This window comes from Streptopelia decaocto (assembly GCF_964273445.1).
Source record: "Streptopelia decaocto genome assembly, chromosome: 2".
Taxonomy (NCBI): Eukaryota; Metazoa; Chordata; class Aves; order Columbiformes; family Columbidae; genus Streptopelia; species Streptopelia decaocto.
In genome coordinates this window covers 163068260-163086060 of record NC_138655.1, presented here as the reverse complement: position 1 = coordinate 163086060, position 17801 = coordinate 163068260, and the positions used below count along the sequence as shown (strand labels likewise).

Below are 17801 nucleotides of genomic sequence, written 5' to 3'. Positions count from 1 at the left end.
GAGACGAGAGAGTCATCTGAGCTCCCTTTGTGGTTAATCTCGCTGATAAAGACATTGGGAGGCTACAGATAATCAAAATAGGTCAGATGAATTTTAGCCTGAAGGTGCCTTTTTTGCCTGTTGTCTATAGATGCCTAATTTTTAATTATTTTGCTATGCTCATGTCTCTCCACTAGTGAAAAATGTCCTTTTACCCATCTTGGCATGTTTTTTCTCCAGGTTTGAGCAACGAGAGCTGGTCGATTATGAAGAACATGGCGACAGAGCTCGGGATCATCCTGATCGGGTATTTCACCCTCGTCCCTGCCATCCAGGTGAGTGCAGATTCTCCTCCCCTCTCTGGCTGATGGGGATACTGGTCCGTTACTGGGAAATACAAACATCTGTGGGCTGTGGATGCGTCCTGGAGCTGGTCTTCTGCATCCCCAGTCTCCCCAGTTTGGGATCCTTCCAGTAACTGGGTTTACACATCCTTGTGCTCTCAGGTTGCCTTACACACACAAAAACAGGTCTCTTGGTCGTCCCGGACCATGGGGCCGATCGCTTTGCTGCCACAGCCCTGGGAGAAGCCGAAGCAGGAGCTCATTTCTCTCCCAACCATCTGTTTGTTCTCCTTGTGTTTCTAGAAATGAGCTTCCTATGGCAGAAATGAGCACTGCCCGGTGCCTTTGCTGTGGGGACACCTTTATTCCGACCTAAAAGTGCCTTTTTGTGAGCTGGCCAATGCACTTCATAAGTGGATGGAAGGAAATTATAATCCCTAGCGTGAAATAACTTCTCTGAGAATGAGGGTGGACAGTCTTTTTGGGGCTGTTTCAGCAGATTGATGAATCTGTAGGTTTTTACAGCCATGGATATTGCTGCCTCTGTTTCCTGGGTGGGTAAACTGAAAGCTCGAGGCAGAACGATCTGTTGGGGTCACTCTGTTGGGTCTGTGTAGCACTGAAAATAGCATTTTCTGGCTCGTGGTGCGTTCCTTTCTGTTGCACAGCTGGGAATTTCTAGCAGTGCAGCCAGCAGGAGCACCCTGACATCTGCACCACTCTTTAGGTGCTCGCTGGCCACGCACAACACACGGAGAGAGGAGCAGGTTGTGTATATATCCTTGTTGTAACCAGCAGAGACCGCAGATTAAAGCGTATTATAACCTAAGAAGATTAAACACTGAGGTTGGACTGGAGCACTGCAGGCTGAACTGCACAGTTCCTGACCCTCTGAGTAGCCCAGAGGACAGCAAGAAAGGAGCTGTAGTAGAATTCCCCAGGCTACGGCCAGCCACCTGTTGTGCCCTCATTTTTTTTATTTGAAGCTGATTGCAGGAATTGCTCAGCTCAAAACATCGGCAGGATCCATCCTTTGGGTTTAAATTGGGCTCATTCCGATGTTCTATTAGCACTTTTGGCCTCTGTTTCATCACTGCGCTGCTTGAGCTCGGAAAGCGAAGCTTGGCCGTGTCTGTGAACCGAAACCCACGCTCTGCGCTGCAGGTGCGGGATGGAGCCTTTCATCTGGTTTTTAGCCTGAGGTTTTGACTCGTGCATACGTTCCTGTGGATACCGCGGGACAGCTCGCTTTCTTGCTGCGTCTGCTACAGAGGAGCTTGCAGGGTGTGCTGATGGCAGAGATAAAAGTGTGATAAAAGGGGTTGGATAGAGGCATATTTTAGATTGGATCTGGGGAACAATTTCTTCCCCAAAGGGCTGTGGGGCATTGGAACAGGCTGCCCAGGGCAGTGCTGGAGTCACCATCCCTGGAGGGTTGGACAGACGGACATGAGATTCTCAGGACATGGGACAGGGCTGGGGGAACGCTTGGAGTCCATGACCTTGAAGGTCTTTTCCGACCAAAATGATTCTGTGATTCTACATAAGCAGAGCCATGGGGAAAAGTGACACCGTGCCCCCACCCGCATGTTATCTCAATTAAAGTACTCCTATTTATTACAGTATTTTGACACCTCTGATGCTCTCCGTGTGCTCCTCTCTTTCTTGCTTGCTCCAGAGGACGAATCTGGCAGGGATGCTACTCTGCTGGCAGCTGCCGCATCCCCCTTATCTCGTCCGTGGGAGTGAAGGACACTGTACAGATAACACACTGGGCTCGGGTTGCAGAGTCCAAGGAACCTGGCAGAAACAGAGCCAGGCTGCGTAAATTCGGAGGGACCTTTGCTCTCGGCTGTCGGAGGGAGCAGCGTGGTGCTGGGGTCATTCGGGTGCTGTCTGCACAGGGAATTGCAGAAAAGGGAGACATTTCTTTGCTCTCACCTGCCCAAAGGGTCTTGCTTTCCTCACTTACTCCTCAGCACTGCAATTCATTTAGCATTAAAGAATTGTCTGTGTTTTTTGTGGCTCACCTTGTCCTAAAATAGAGTTTGGCTTCAGCTGCGAATTGTGCATTCCCTTTAAATCCCTTGTAATTGTGAACAGCCATGAAATCCTGGTGCCTGGCGTTGCAGGGGGGTCGAGACACCACTTGTGCAGGTGAAGGTCCCGAGGTGCTGCAGGGCTGCGTGCTGAGCGCTCGTCCTCTGCTTCCCATCTCATCTCTGCCGCCTCGTCCTGCAGTTCACACCCCGACAGCCCCGTCTTGGACCCACAGAAATCACTCTGGATTTCACCATAGGGTGTACAGTGTCCAAGTCTAAGGAAATTTTAGATTTCCAGGGCTTCAGATATCTCTAATCCGAAGTGGAGACATGAACAGAATGAGTATCTGTGCGCAGAACCTGCTGTTTGTGGAGTCAGCGTTTGCTGACATCTGGGTGAAATCCAGCTGGATGTTGCTTTTCCCTTTGGTTTTCTCCTGGAGAGAGGAACCTGTGTTGTGATTTCATCCCAAAACCTCCTGTCAGATCTTTGGGAAGATGCTAAAGAGCAAAACCTGATCAGAATCTGCGGCCTTGTGCTGCTTTCACTGGGAGGTTTGGGGGATGGAGCCCAGTGGGTTGTTTCAGATCACACTGATTTTTAAGTAACAAGCAGTTGATTTATTGTGTTTGGAGAACCCTTTGGAGAGGATGGGGACGCTTCAAGGTTTGTTCAGAGGTTTTGGGTAGCGTTCACTCCTCTGTTTTCATTTTTCTGGGCTGATATTGGTCTCCAGCCCTATGCAAGGAGCTGGAGCAGATGTAGGAAGGAGAGGGACAGAAGAACTAATCTCTATGGGCTCCCTTCCCCAAGGTGCCTCCCGGCTGGATGTGTCCTGGGGCACCAGCGGCAGGCGCTGTTTCCCAGCTCTGTTCTGCAAGCGAGGGCTGAAGTCATAACCTGTTTTATAGCCTGAGGTTTTTACTCCAGCTTATGTTCAGCTTGCTTGATCTGACTGTGCTTACTAGATCCTTTTTGGGTCCTGGTAGAAATTGGTACCTCCCAGTGAAACAAAATACCTCTCAAAAATCTTTTAATTCTATGTTGCTGTGAAGTTTTGCATGTAGTCGGGGCGAGGGGCTGGCACATGGCACTGATGGGAATTAGGGCCAGAGTGTGCATTTGCTTTATAGGGAAGATCTGGGAATTGACTCTTTCTGCTGCTGGACAGAATCTTTTAATCCTTATTTCTGCAATGGCACCTGCTGGGAAAAGTGCAGCATTACAGGGAGTTTAGATAACCAGCTTTTGCAAACATTGTTTCCCATAGATTTGTTGTTTCGAGACCTTTGAGGGTGGGTACAGAACTGTTCTTCCAAGGGCACAGGAGTGATTTGTCCATCAAATATCCATTAACCAGAAGTGTGATTTAAGCAGAAATGGTTTATGTGGGGTCCTGGAGAGTGGCTGCAAACAGGGACACAGACATGCAGTGACTTCGGTGTCTGTCCTCGGTCGGAGAGTGATTGATCCAGGTCCTGAGCAAGCCGTGTACCTGCAGGAATCTGAAATCAGGACTGAGGATTATTGGTAACATAGGAAACTCTCACCTTTGGAAGCTCTTTGGCTTTGTGATTTGGGCACAGGGGCAGGAGACTGAGAGCTCTGGCGTTGTGACCTGGGAAAACATCCTCTGCTGGTTTTTCATATGGTGCTTTGATGTTTTACGGCTCAGAAGAACAAAGAGTTCAGATCTGAACAAATACGCTCTCGAGTTCTCACACGGACTTTTCTAGCACCAATCTCTCAACTCTTACAAAATACCAATAATAGGATTTGTCAGTAAAATAGACTCAGGCCTGTGCTCTGGGGAAGAATTTGCTGAATTTCCCTGTTTCTGAAGGTGAAATATTTACCGCTGTCTGTGCAGCTGCCGTAGCTAATCAGTGTGTCCTGTCCGCAGGAGTTCTGCCTCTTCGCTGTGGTCGGCCTGGTGTCCGACTTCTTCCTGCAGATGCTTTTCTTCACGACCGTGCTGTCCATCGACATTCGCCGGATGGAGGTAAGGAAGGCACAAGAACGTGGGGTTTTGCCTGGCATTTGCCTTCCTTGATCTTTTAGAAGGATTAAAGGAAGCACATCTTGGGATTAATGGCCTCAAGTTGCGCCAGGGGAGGTTGAGGTTGGATCTGGGGAGCAATTTCTTCCCCAAAGGGCTGTGGGGCATTGGAACAGGCTGCCCAGGGCAGTGCTGGAGTCACCATCCCTGGAGGGCTGGACAGACGGACATGAGGTTCTCAGGACATGGGGCAGTGCTGGGGTGGGTTATGGTTGGACTCCATCATCTTGAGGGGCTTTTCCAACCAAAACGATTCTGTGATTCTATGTTTTTTACTCTCCAAAGAGGAAAGACTGAGCTGTAAAAGCTGTGGAGCAGCACTTGCTTGGTTACACGTACGCAGGGATTGGGGACAGGGTGCTTGAGGGAACAAGACACCCTCAGGTAGAGAAACGTGCGGATTTGGGGTAAATGGGCTGGAAGGAGACACGATCACAAACAGATGACCATGGCTGGGCGAGGAAGAGAGAAGCGGGGACAGATCAACGCGAGGGTGAAGGTGGGACCTCAGTTGTAGGCAGGTGTCACGGGCAGCGGCTGTGCACACGTTTCTCTCGAGGGACCTCCTCCCCACGGCTCTCACGGGTTTGTTTTTCTCCTGGCAGCTGGCGGATCTGAACAGGCGGCTGCCGGCCGAAGCCTGCCTGCCCCCGGCAAAGCCCGGCAGCCGCTCGCAGCGCTACGAACGCCAGCCGGCCATGCGACCCGCCACCCCGCACACCATCACCCTCCAGCCCTCGTCCTTCAGGAACCTGCGCCTGCCCAAGAGGCTGCGCGTGATTTACTTCTTCGCCAGGACCCGGCTGGCCCAGAGACTCATCATGGTATGTTTGATATCCGCTGCCCCTTCCTGCTGGGCGCTAACCCACCCCAAATAGGCTTCTGAGGGGAAAAAGCCCAAGATTTTTATGCATCCATGTTCCCCTGCAAGATTTATGGTAAATACAGTTGAATAAATACTCCCCTGAGAATATTGCTCTGTGTGCAATAGCTCCAGGGCTCCGCTGTTTCATAGAATCGTAGAAAAGTTTGGGTTGAAGGAACCTTCCCAGCTCATCCAGTCCAACCCCTGCCATGAGCAGGGACATCTTCACCAGCTCAGGTTGCTGTTTGCATCATGTTCGGGTGGTAGCAGGTAGTTTTCTTTAAAACAAAAACCTGCTCTTACATAAGCAGATTTTTCAAGGACTGTATGAGTGGGGAGGGAAGATTGTTACAGAACAGAAGTCATGTTTTGTCCCTGCAGATAATGTGGAATAAAGACATGGAGATATTTTGCTATGTGAAAGACTAAAGCTTTTCATTTTGCAGGTGTAACGGCTGCGGTTACACCAGATACTGCCCCTGCTTGTCCCCCCCATCTCTGTTACAGAACCATAGAATAATTTCAGTTGGAAAAGCCCCTCAAGATCATCAAGTCCAACCATTCCCCCAGCCCCGGCATTGCCCCATGTCCTGAGAACCTCATCTCCGTCTGTCCAACCTTCCAGGGATGGTGACTCCAGCACTGCCCTGGGCAGCCTGTTCCAATGCCCCACAGCCCTTTGGGGAAGAAATTGTTCCCAGATCCAACCTCAACCTCCCCTGGCACAACTTGAGGCCGTTTCTTTGTGTCCCTGTCTCCCCTCAGCTCCTGTTCTCCAGTTGAACCCCTAGGTCCCTCAGCCGCTCCCATCACCCTTGTGCTCCAGCCCCTCACCAGCTCCGTTCCCTTCTCTGCACTCGCTCCAGCACCTCAAGGTCTTTCTTGGTGCGAGGGACCCAAAACTGCCCCCAGGATTCATGATTTGGCCTCCCCAGTGCCCAGCACGGGGACGGTCACTGCTCTGGGCCTGCTGGCCACACCAGTGCTGGTACCAGCCAGGATGCTGGTGGCCTTTTTGACCACCTGGCCACGTTGTTGCTCAGACTGACAAGGTGCTGGTGATGCAGTGTTCGGGCCGTGTACTAAACAAGTTGTCTCTTTGCTCATTGCGTGCAGGCTGGGACGGTGATCTGGATCGGAATCCTGGTTTACACGGATCCCGCGGGTCTCCGCACCTACCTCACGTCCCAGGTCACCGAACAGAGTCCTTTGGGTGAAGCGGTTCTGCCTCCTATGCCCGTTCCTGGAGGGGTCCTGCCTGCTGGTGACCCCAAGATCGATCTCTCCGTCTTCCCGTCGGACCCCATACAGCTGTCAGAAAACCAGACGCAGCAGCGTGAGCAGAAGTTAGGGCTGGAGACAAACCAGCACTCGTGGGCGCAGGGGCCGGAGGGCAAAGGGAACGGACAGATGGAGCTTGGAACCGAAGCAGAGGTTACCTGGGGAGCAGCAGATGAGGAGATTTGGAGGAAACTTTCCTTCAGACACTGGCCGTCCCTCTTCGGCTACTACAACATCACTCTGGCCAAAAGGCAAGTGGGCTGACTCCAAACATTTTTCTTTCTTCTGTCCTTCTCCTTCTGTGCAAGATAATTTGCGTTCCACGTGCCTTACCCCAAACGTGTCTTCAGGAGACAATGAAACGGCTCCTCCCATGTGGTGCAAAGACACCAAACTCTCCAGGAGCATTTGTCCGAGACGAAGGGTTGTGTTCCTTGCTGTGCTTGTGGCTGTATTATTTCCTTTACGCTGGAGGCCACGTGTAGAATTTTGTAAAGCAACATGTGATTGTCTGTAAGTGATGGGCATGGCACACCTAAGAAATAGAGACATCTGAGCTGGTGAGATCCTCTGGCCTGCAGGGTACAGAAAACTGGACCAGATCATTACATCCTTTCTTAAATCTGTGTGATCGGTTTGATCTCATCAACAGCTCAGTCCGCTGTTGACTCCTAACTTCTTCCGCAGAGTCAAAGGTCAAGACCTGGGAAATATCTTCAGAGCAAAATGTTTCCAAGGCAGTCTTTTCTTTCGAATACCTGAAATTCCTGGACAGCAAGCGCATACTGAGACCTGCCGTGGCTCCTCATGAGAAGACGGGCTGGATGACCTGTTCGTATTTGTGTCTCTTTTGCCTTTGTTGCTCCTAAGCTCTTCTCACCTTTCCGCCCCTTCAGATACATCAGCATCCTGCCGGCCATCCCCGTCACGCTCTACCTGAACCCGCAAGAGGCCTTAGAAGTGCGGCATCCCCAGGAGGTGAACCGCTACCACCCCTTCTTGTCGCCGAGCCGCGGGAAGCTGGACGCCGAAGCTCAGCCTGGCCAAACCTCCTCCAAGCTGCAAGGACACCAGGATGTCACCCTCTACAAGTAAAAAAGTCCTTGTGACCTTCTGAGCGTGCTGTCACTCCCTTAGAACACACCTATTTGGCTTTTCTCCTGGTGGGGGACAAAAAAATACTTGTAAAGCTTCGGTGCAAAATCCCATCGTGCTCAGGATGCTCTTACCTAGTGCAGCGTTACATTAATCTCTCGTTAATTCGTTCCCTGGCAGCCCAGGTTGGTTGCAGACAGTGCCGTTGGTGGGAGCTGCTTGTCAATATATAGATTGATGACTATGGACAATTGGCCTACAAACTTCATACGTATGCAAATATTCACTACAGTCTAGAAATAGTTGTGCAATTAGTCACACACTGTGAAGACTTAAGCCGTGATGTATTTTAATTGGCTTGGTGATGCTCAAACTGTTATTCCGAGCAACACACATGATGCATTATGGGGTTTATCGCAGGGTAACGGGGAAAGGAGCTTGTCTTTGGGGATAAATATCATGATTCGGTGACACTTTATTGAGTGTTAGATCCAAATCTCCTGCAAGCCAGGACCTTCCTTCCCTCCTGAGAGGACGGGCTCCCAGCCTGTGTCTGAATCCGCAATTCCCCTTTGGCTGTGTTATATTATCCCCATCTAGTGTTTTTCTTCCTGACTAAATTCCTGTGTACTCTTCTTATTGAAAAGTCTGAAAATCTTGTTGAAATTGACCATTTGCCATTAAAAAAATCCTTTTAAATTTCCCCCAAATCACAGGAATTTTGCTCAGCTGAAAAATTGAGACCAGCGCAACACATGTAATACTTTTTCTAGTCATTTGATGTTTTATCTCACCTCCTTTTTCCTCTGTGTCTCTCCCACCAGGGTGGCTGCTCTGGGTCTGGCCTCGGGCATCATCCTGGTCCTGCTGCTCTTCTGCCTGTACCGGGTGTTCTGCCCCAAGAACTACGGGCAGAACGGGCTCTCGCACAGCCGGAGGAAACGGGGGGACCTGCCCTGTGACGACTATGGCTACTCCCCCCCCGAGACCGAGATTGTCCCCCTGGTTCTCAGGGGTCACCTCATGGTAGGTCAGACGGGAGCTGTCCTTACCGGAAAGACATTTTACTGACTTGTGCCACACATCTTTGGGGGTTTTTTTGGTTGTATTTAAATAACAGCCCTCAGGAAGGACAGTCCAGCTGTGTGGCCTTAGCGTGATGCGGCTGTGAAGGCTGTCAGCTGGGTGAACTTTACAGGTTATATTTTTATATTTATACTGTAGGATGTTGTAGCATGAAGTTTCCTGTAGGACTTGTCCATTTCTTCCTTGGACTCACCCTGAGCTTTTTGCAATTGCTGTTATCGCCATCTCATTGTAGCCAACTGTTGGCTTTTATTGCCGAGGCTTACCCAGCCTTCCTTGCTAGATCCCTGATATTTAATACCTACTGCATCCTTTTTCCCTGCTTCCCAAAAGTTCCTGTGTCAGTTTGGGCCGTTCAATGTTGTTTCCAGTGCTGTCAGCATCCACGGGTTTGCACTGAAGTGTGCTCCTGCTCAGCTTACTCATTCTTGAGGGAAAAGATGTTTCTTTGCATTCTGAGATGAAACAAACCGCTTGGGCACCCAATCAGATGGAATTTGGAATGCTGTACTATGTCTTCCAGAGAGGCTGCACCTCTGTCCCTGATCCTACCAGCTTTTCGAGCCGTACTTTGTCAGGAAAAGGGAAGATGGATGGAGTCTTTTTGATTTGCAGCACATCTGGGACTTATATTCTCAAAGTATCCCAAGGTTGCTAAGCCAGCCATGTAATTTTGACATAAAATCTGTCATCTATATAGCTGCTGAGCCACACGCAAGGTGTTTGTCAGGGTCTGGAGGCCTGGGTGGTGTTAGATGCTCAGCTGTGCTGCTTCTTCCCTCGCAGGACATCGAGTGTCTGGCCAGCGACGGGATGCTGCTGGTGAGCTGCTGCCTGGTGGGGCAGATCCGCGTGTGGGACGCTCAGACCGGCGACTGCCTCACCGTTATTCCCAAACCGCGGTACGTGCTGCGTCCCGGCTTGTGTCACTGCTAGAGAGGCTGAGGTTGGATCTGGGGAACAGTTTCTTCCCCAAAGGGCTGTGGGGCATTGGAACAGGCTGCCCAGGGCAGTGCTGGAGTCACCATCCCTGGAGGGCTGGACAGACGGACATGAGCTTCTCAGGACATGGGGCAGTGCCAGGGTGGGTTATGGTTGGACTCAATGAGCGTGAGGGGCTTTTCCAACCGAAACGATTCTGTGATTCAGCTGTGGGCAGGTTCCTCCACAACCGCTGCTCAGCAGCCAGTGCAAACTGCTCTGTAAGAAATCAGAAACAGCAGAAGCGGGAGGACTGACCTTTTATTCCTGCGTTTCAGGTTGCGAAGAGACAGCAGCGGCATTTTTGATTACCAGGAAAGCTGGGATCACAGCCCAGACGGCAAGAACGCTCTGGATGACCCCTTGGAGAACAGTCACCAGCTCAAGAGGATGCTCAGCCCTCCCCAACCTCCCCTTTTCTGCGACCAGCCGGACCTCACCTCTCTCATCGACACCAACTTCTCCGAGCAGGCCAAGGTGGCCGAGTCGGAGACGCGGCTCCGTTCTGTGGCCGGTCGCCAGAAGGAGACAGGCTACGATTTCAGCAGCCTGGTTGGGAAAGTGTACGAAGAACACGGAACCTCCAACTGCCGGAGCTTTGCCAGCCTCTCTGCCCCACACGGACAGGCCGGGTTCTGCGGCGCCGAGGAGGGAGGATGCGCCAGCCGCAGGAGGAGCTTGGGGGACGAATCTTTGATGGGGTTTGACAAATCCTCATCGCTCCCTTCCTGGGGAGGAGACCTGGAGAGCTCGGTCTGGAGCCTGGAGCTGCAGGGGAACCTGATCGTGGCCGGCCGGAGTAACGGGAGGCTGGAGGTGAGCGGTGGGGCGCAGGGCCAGCGCTGGCGAGGCTTACCCATCACAGTGTCGTTACGTGATGTTACTGATCAGTCTGGAAATAGGTAAAATTAATAGGAATTTCGCAGGAATGATAGAGCTTCCGAAGCAAATTTTAATCTGAAATTTAAATCTCCTCCAATGAGAAACTTTCAGAATTAGTTTCATTTTAATTTCAGTTTTGGAAAGTTAGTTGGAATTTTTCCTTCAAAATAAATGCAGGTTTTTTTAAAAAAAAAACAAACACATTTTGAAATAAAATTTTTGGCCTGTGCTGCCCATGAGGAGCTTTCACTCTTCCCAACAAAGACCCAAGCGAGCCGCTCCACTGTTTTTCTTTGTCGTTTCCATACGATTTTAAGCTGAGATACCTTCTCCCAAGCGCCTTGAGACACTGGCTGAGTTTTGCTGCTGGCCCTTGTTTCCGGTCCACATCACAATATTGCTTCTGAATCCAGAGCATTTAGTGCTGGGATCAGGGTGCTGTGGAGCACGTGCTGCTGCGGGGTGTGTGACCCTGGTAAGAAAGGCCCACAGATTGTGCACAATGGATTAAAATACCATTTATTGGCAGCAGCACTAGAAGGAGAAAGGGGGTAGCGGGATCCTGCGTCGCTGCCGTTGCGGTGGTGCGGCATCAGACAGATCTGTCTGAGCGGGATCCGTGTGGATCGTGTCCCTGGAGAGCTCAGCCGGCACAGGGGTCCTTAGAGAAATCGTGAGATTTTCTTTGAAGAAAATAAATATATTCATCATTCCTAGTGCGAAACTAAAGGATATTCACTTGAGAACTTGCCGCTTCACTTTTAGATAGGAGGATATAATAGAATCACAGGTTGGAAGGGACCACAAGGATCATCTGGTCTGACCTTTCTCGGCGAAAACATTGATAATATCCTCACCAGTGCCAAGCGGGAGCTGCCTCCAAGCTCCTGCGTTATGATCCCGCAGCAAAGGGGTTGGGGGGGGCGTGTGGCGCGGCACAGGTCACTGTCACCTGGATCACCAACCCCTCAGTGTTCGATGGTGGGCATCACAGCGTTCTAACCCCTTCTCCTTCCAGGTGTGGGACGCGATCGAGGGGACCCTCCGCAGCAGTAACGACGAAGGTCAATCTGGCATCACAGCGCTTGTCTTCCTGAACAACAGGTGAGTGCGTTTGTGCTTGGTGACCTGCGAGGGGAGGAGCAGACGGAGGGTGAGCCGGGACCCTCTTGCCCTGGAGACACAGCAGCTCCGGCAGAGCCTCAGCCGGGACGTCTTTTCTTCCTACGCATCCCTGGCCACGGTGGATCGAGCTTCCCTGTGGCCAGGGCTGTTCCACCAGCCACTTCTTCCTCCGGACATTCCGTCTTTCTAGGAGCTGAATGCCCAGAATAATTCCAGGCTGGGCGGTGGGACCTTTGTGTCTCTGGTTTTTGTGCTCTGCCTCGGAAGGTGTCTGGTCTCAGGGCTCCTCACCCCGTCAGAGCGGAGAACGGCCTCTCCTCATCACCCACCTTTCTCCCTCAGGATCGTCGCTGCCCGTTTGAACGGCTCTTTGGATTTCTTTTCGCTGGAGACACACACGTCCTTGAACCACCTGCAGTTCCGAGGTAAGCAGGCGTCCCAGCACACTCCGAGCTCCGCCGAGCTGTTCCTGCTCGCTTGCCTCTCTGCAGCCACCTCTCCCTCGCACCCACTCCCTAAGCTGTCGTGATAACAATCCCCTCAAAGCAGCCCGTGCCAGCTCCTGTGGACAGGAAGATTTTGGGAGTTCCCTGTGCAAGAAGAGCATCTTGAGTGCTGTTCTTCTCCAGTGCGTGGGTCTGGAGGCCAAGGCGCATGTTCCAGGGCCGACTGCCCTGTACCTCTTTCCTCTCCCACTCCTTGCGTATTTTCTCCCTTGACAAGGTCTGGTGTTACATTCACACACCACGTAGCCCCACACACTCACAGTACGGCTTGTGGCCTTGGCACAACCACAACACACACCAAACCAGTCCGTGGGGGTCACTGGTTTGCGGTGTGGTGGCTCCTTTTGGTCCAGAGTGTTCCAGAGGGCCGAGAAGCCCTGGCCTTGTTTCATTCCTGGAGGGATGCCCTGGGCTCCGCAGGCTGCAGAGCTGGCTGTGGAGCAGGTCTGCAGGACAGGGCTGGCTCTGGAACTGACATTTCCCTTCAGGGCACGGAGTTTTGTGCCTCGCTGTCCGTTTGGCTTCTCTGCAAGGGGAATCAGCGCTCGGGCTTCAGGGGTCTCAGTCTTGCAGAAGACTTGACTGCAGAGCCGCTGTGGATCTGCAGATGGGAGTCGTGCTGCTGTGGACCCCGTTGGAGACCCTTGCTCTGGTTGTCCATGAGCACTGACCTTCTGCTGGTGTCAGCCAGAGTGCCGAGCCTTTGGCACTTCAAATTCCTTCAAGTTCAGCATCCAGGTGTCCCCAAAACCACATAATTTCTGGGCGACATTAGTAGTGCAGTGTCAGACTCTGCGCGCTGCAGCGAGGACTTACGCACACGTCTCGCCGCAGGAGCCCCGAGCAGGAGCAGCATCCCGTCCTCCCCCGCGTTCAGCAGCGGCGACGTGGTGTCCTGCCAGCTCACCCACACCGTGTCCTGCGCCCACCAGAAGCCCATCACGGCGCTGAAGGCCGCGGCGGGACGGCTGGTCACCGGCAGCCAGGACCACACGCTGCGGGTACGGCTGGCGTGGCGGGGACTGTGGACGGGATGCGGGGACCCCAGCTTGTCCCAGCGCGGGCAGGGAACGCCGCTTGTGTGTCTACGTGCATGAAGGGAGGCGAGTGCTTGGGTGGGGTGCTTGGAGTCCAGTCCAGCGCCTTCCTGAAGCTGCCGCTGCGATATTTGTCTGCGGGGATGTGGCTCCTCGCTGGAGTTAGGACAGAGCCCTGGGAGAGGTTGTGAGATCCTCTTCCTGTAGGGCCTGGCTTCTGGGGTACCCCCTGTCTCAGCCACAGGATGGTTTAGGTTGGAAAAGACCCTTAAGATCACAGAACCACAGAATCATTTTGGTTGGAAAAGCTGCTCAAGACCATCAAGTCCAACCGTTCCCCACCCCTGGCACTGCCCCATGTCCTGAGAACCTCATGTCCGTCTGTCCAACCCTCCAGGGATAGTGACTCCAGCACTGCCCTGGGCAGCCTGTTCCAATGCCCCACAGCCCTTTGGGGAAGAAATTGTTCCAAATATCCAATTAATTAACGAATCCAAGTCTTCCCCTCATCCCTTCAGCCACGCACGTCACTTCCCTGCCCTGTCACTGCCTAACAGGTGTCACCCTCCTTCCCTGCCCTCGCTGTCCCTCACTGTCCCTCGCTGACAGCTCTGACTGTGCTGTGTGAGGGGATGGTGCTGTGGGAGATAAAGTGAGATCTGTTACCTCATTAGCAAGAGCGATTAAGCCTGGGTGGTGTGGTTGTGCAGCCCGGCTGCCCCGCGGGTGCTCACTCCTCCCCTGCTGCCCGCAGGTGTTCCGGCTGGAGGACTCGTGCTGCTTGTTCACGCTGCAGGGTCACTCGGGAGCCATCACGGCCGTCTACATGGATCAGGTACGGGCAGCTGGCTCTGCGCCGCGGGAACATCACACACGGCTGCTGAGCAACCGCCCGGGAGATGTTCCTGCCCGTGACCGCTGGCCCTCCTGGGACCCGCTGGCTCCCAGAGGAGCGGCCGAGCTGAGCTGGCGGCAGCACTGCGGGGCTGGAGAGGGGAGCAAGGCTGAGGACAGGGCCTGGCAGAGCCCGCTCTGCCCCGAGCCTCCAGGGAGATGGGGGAGCACCACAGCTGGGCTTCTGCAACTCAGTTCAGTGAACTGAGGGTTCTCTGCACCCAGGAGGCTCAGGGGTTTGTTACCTTGAACACAGGTGCAGAGGCATGGGAGCCACCGAGCCAGCAGGTCAGCTCCTCATCCCACATTCCCGTGACCTCCTGCAACCCCGGGTTCCAGTGCAAGTTGGGGAACAACCTGTTGGAGAGCAGTGTAGGGAAAGGGAGCTGGGGGTCCTGGGGACAGCAGGGTGACCATGAGCCAGCACTGGGCCCTTGTGGCCAGGAAGCCAATGGGACCTGGGGTGGGTTAGAAGGGGGTGGTCAGTAGGTCCGAGAGGTTCTCCTGCCCCTCTGCTCTGCCCTGGGGAGACCACACCTGGAATCTTGTGTCCAGTTGTGGCCCCTCAGTTCCAGCAGGACAGGGAACTGCTGCAGAGAGTCCAGCGCAGCCACCAAGATGCTGGAGGGAGTGGAGCATCTCCCGTGGGAGGAAAGGCTGAGGGAGCTGGGGCTCTGGAGCTGGACAAGAGGACACTGAGGGGGGACTCATTCCTGGGGATCAATATGGAAAGGGGGAGTGTCAGGAGGATGGAGCCAGGCTCTTCTGGTGACAACCAGGGACAGGACAAGGGGCAATGGGTGCAAACTGGAACACAGGAGGTTCCACTTGAATATGAGAAGCAACTTGTTTGGGGTGAGGGTGGCGGAGCCTGGCCCAGGCTGCCCAGGGGGTTGTGGAGTCTCCTTCTGTGCAGACATTCCAACCCGCCTGGACACCTTCCTGTGTAACCTCAGCTGGGTGTTCCTGCTCCATGGGGGGATTGCACTGGATGAGCTTTCCAGGGCCCTTCAGCCCTGACACTCTGGGATTTTGGGAGCGCTGGGAACACTTAAATATAACGAGCCAGTGTTTCATGGCGTCCTGGGGGGTGAGGGAAGGGCACTGTCCTCGGGGGTTCCTGACGCGGGTCTCCTGTGTTCTTGCAGACGATGGTGCTGGCGAGCGGTGGGCAGGATGGCGCCATCTGCCTCTGGGACGTGCTGACGGGGAGCAAGGTGAGCCACATGTACGCCCACCGCGGGGACGTCACCTCCCTCACCTGCACGGCCTCCTGCGTCATCAGCAGCGGCTTGGACGACGTGATCAGCATCTGGGACCGCAGCTCGGGGATCAAGCTCTATTCCATCCAGCAGGTTGGTAGCTGAGGAGCAGCCAGGGAAAGGGTGAAGGGGCTCCTGTGCTTTGCTGAGACCCACCAAACCCCACGGGCCACCTGGGTCAGCACCGGTGTGGCCAGCAGGCCCAGGGCAATGACATCCCTGTGCTGGGACCTGGGGGGGCCAAACCACGAATCCTGGGGACAGTTTTGGGCCCCTTATGCCAAGAAAGGCCTTGAGGTGCTGGAGCGAGTGGAGAGAAGGGAACGGAGCTGGTGAGGGGCTGGAGCACAAGTGTGATGGGAGCGGCTGAGGGACCTGGGGGTTCAGCTGGAGAACAGGAGCTGAGGGGAGACAGGGACACAAAGAAACAGCCTCAAGTTGCGCCAGGGGAGGTTGAGGTTGGATCTGGGAACAATTTCTTCCCCAAAGGGCTGTGGGGCATTGAACAGGCTGCCCAGGGCAGTGCTGGAGTCACCATCCCTGGAGGGCTGGACAGACGGACATGAGGTTCTCAGGACATGGGGCAGTGCCGGGGGTGCGGTGATCTTGGGGGGCTTTTCCAACCAAAACGATTTGATGATTCTGTTTAAATTCCACATGCTTTGGAAAACTTCCCTGTTTGTAAATGTAACGTGCCAAAGCTCAGAAAAGACCGAATCTCTTGCTTGGCCAGGCCCCCCTGTTGTGCCGCGAGGCTCCGCAGCCCCGTCCCGCCCGTGGGCCTGTCGTGGCGCAGCGGCCGGGGCTCTGACGTTCTCCGTTCCCCGCAGGAACTGGGCTGTGGTGCCAGCCTGGGCGTTATCTCCGACAACCTGCTGGTGACAGGCGGCCAGGGCTGCGTCTCCTTCTGGGACATCGGCTACGGCGACCTGCTCCAGACCGTCTACCTGGGCAAGAGCAACGAGTCGCAGCCGGCGCGGCAGATCCTGGTGCTGGAGAACGCAGCCATCGTCTGCAACTTCGGCAGCGAGCTCAGCCTGGTCTACGTGCCCTCGGTGCTGGAGAAGCTGGACTGAGGCGCAGGGGCTGAGCCGGGGGGACGGGGACACTCGGGCCCCTCCCGCAGCCGTGGGCAGGTGAGGGGTTGGCGCTGGGCAGCTGCTGCCGCAGGTGAGGGGACGCCGGCTCTGTCACCCCGTCCCTGCCGCTGTCACCCTCCCTCCTCGTGCCCTGGACTCGTGTCACCCTGTGCACTGCGGCGTTCTCCTCATCTCCCCGTTTCCAGCATCTTTCCCTGGGGCTCCCCAGCTGTGTGATGGTCCTGGGGCTGGTGCCCTGTGAAAGCTTAGCTAAGCCAGGCCCAGCAAGTTCCAGCTCACTCCCAGCCCTTGATGCAGGGGCGGCTCCCACCGCACAGAGATCATCCAGGAGCAGCTGCGAGTGGCAGCCCCAGCCCCGAGAGGAGCAGCAGGGGCTGCAGCCCTCAGGGAGCCCCCAAAACCAGGGGGGACAGGGCTGAGCCCCCCATGGCACTTGGCCTCCGTGTGCCTTAGGGTGCGGGCAGAGCCCCAACGCGCCTGGCCCTGGGCTGGCGCTGTCCCCACGGGCTCCTGCCCTATTTATTTATGTGCTGTATATAGTTATTTATTGGGGAGGGTGGGAGTGGCAGCTCTGGCCCCTCCAGTGCCGGCCCGGACTCCCCGGCCACCCCCTTTGCAGCAATAGCACCTTCCTCCTCCTCCTCCTCCCGCTGCGGGGCCAGAGGAGGTTTTGCTCAGGTTGGGAGCAGCCCCTGCACCCCCCTCCCTGCAGGAAAAGGGGAGAAAGTCCCTTGGGCCGCAGGGGGGACACAGTCCAGGGGCTCCCACCCTGCCCGGGAGCGCAGCCGAGGCCGAACCCCCCAGCGCTCGCGGCCCTCGAGGAAACGCCGATAACGTCTGTTCATCGAATCCTGGTGATTGTAGAGGCCCCGGGAGCCCAGGGACCGAAACCGGGGTGCACCCCAGGGAGCTGGGGGGGGCAGCCCCGGTCCCGGCCCCCCCCGGGTCCCTCCGCCTCGGGTGGCCTTAGCCCAGCTGTACCCCCGCGCGGTACAGGGGACGCTTTTTGTACCAGATCGTGTTTTATAATGAGTACGAGGATACCGCCATTAAACAGAACTAACCCCAGCATGGCTGCGCTGCTGCTGACCCTCGCCTTGGGACCCCCCCCCAAAACCGGAGTGGGAGTGAGCCCCCCCCACCCCACAGCACCACTGCAGATCAAACTCTTTATTTTAGTAGCAAAGAGCTGAAAAAAAAATCAGTTCTAAGTGGAGTCAAAGAATGTGGGGACACCTGTACAAAGCAGAGACTCGGGAGGG

At 54.6% G+C, this 17801-nt stretch overlaps 1 protein-coding gene across 4 annotated transcripts in view; it reads left to right on the top strand.

Moving 5' to 3' along the window:
- The window catches only part of SCAP (SREBF chaperone), a 57537-nt gene extending 39936 nt beyond the window's left edge, over window positions 1-17601 (top strand). For all 4 annotated transcript variants that reach the window (XM_082045047.1, XM_082045046.1, XM_082045049.1 and 1 more), the window contains 14 exons: window positions 220-314; window positions 4270-4368; window positions 5031-5249; window positions 6407-6822; window positions 7468-7662; window positions 8491-8692; window positions 9539-9654; window positions 10012-10549; window positions 11634-11719; window positions 12083-12165; window positions 13081-13247; window positions 14038-14118; window positions 15326-15532; window positions 16270-17601. In XM_082045047.1, coding sequence (XP_081901173.1) covers window positions 220-314; window positions 4270-4368; window positions 5031-5249; window positions 6407-6822; window positions 7468-7662; window positions 8491-8692; window positions 9539-9654; window positions 10012-10549; window positions 11634-11719; window positions 12083-12165; window positions 13081-13247; window positions 14038-14118; window positions 15326-15532; window positions 16270-16515 — 2750 coding nt within the window. In that variant the 3' untranslated portion in view covers window positions 16516-17601. The remainder of the gene's footprint in view (window positions 1-219; window positions 315-4269; window positions 4369-5030; window positions 5250-6406; window positions 6823-7467; window positions 7663-8490; window positions 8693-9538; window positions 9655-10011; window positions 10550-11633; window positions 11720-12082; window positions 12166-13080; window positions 13248-14037; window positions 14119-15325; window positions 15533-16269) is intronic.
- Window positions 17602-17801: the final 200 nt, after the last annotated feature.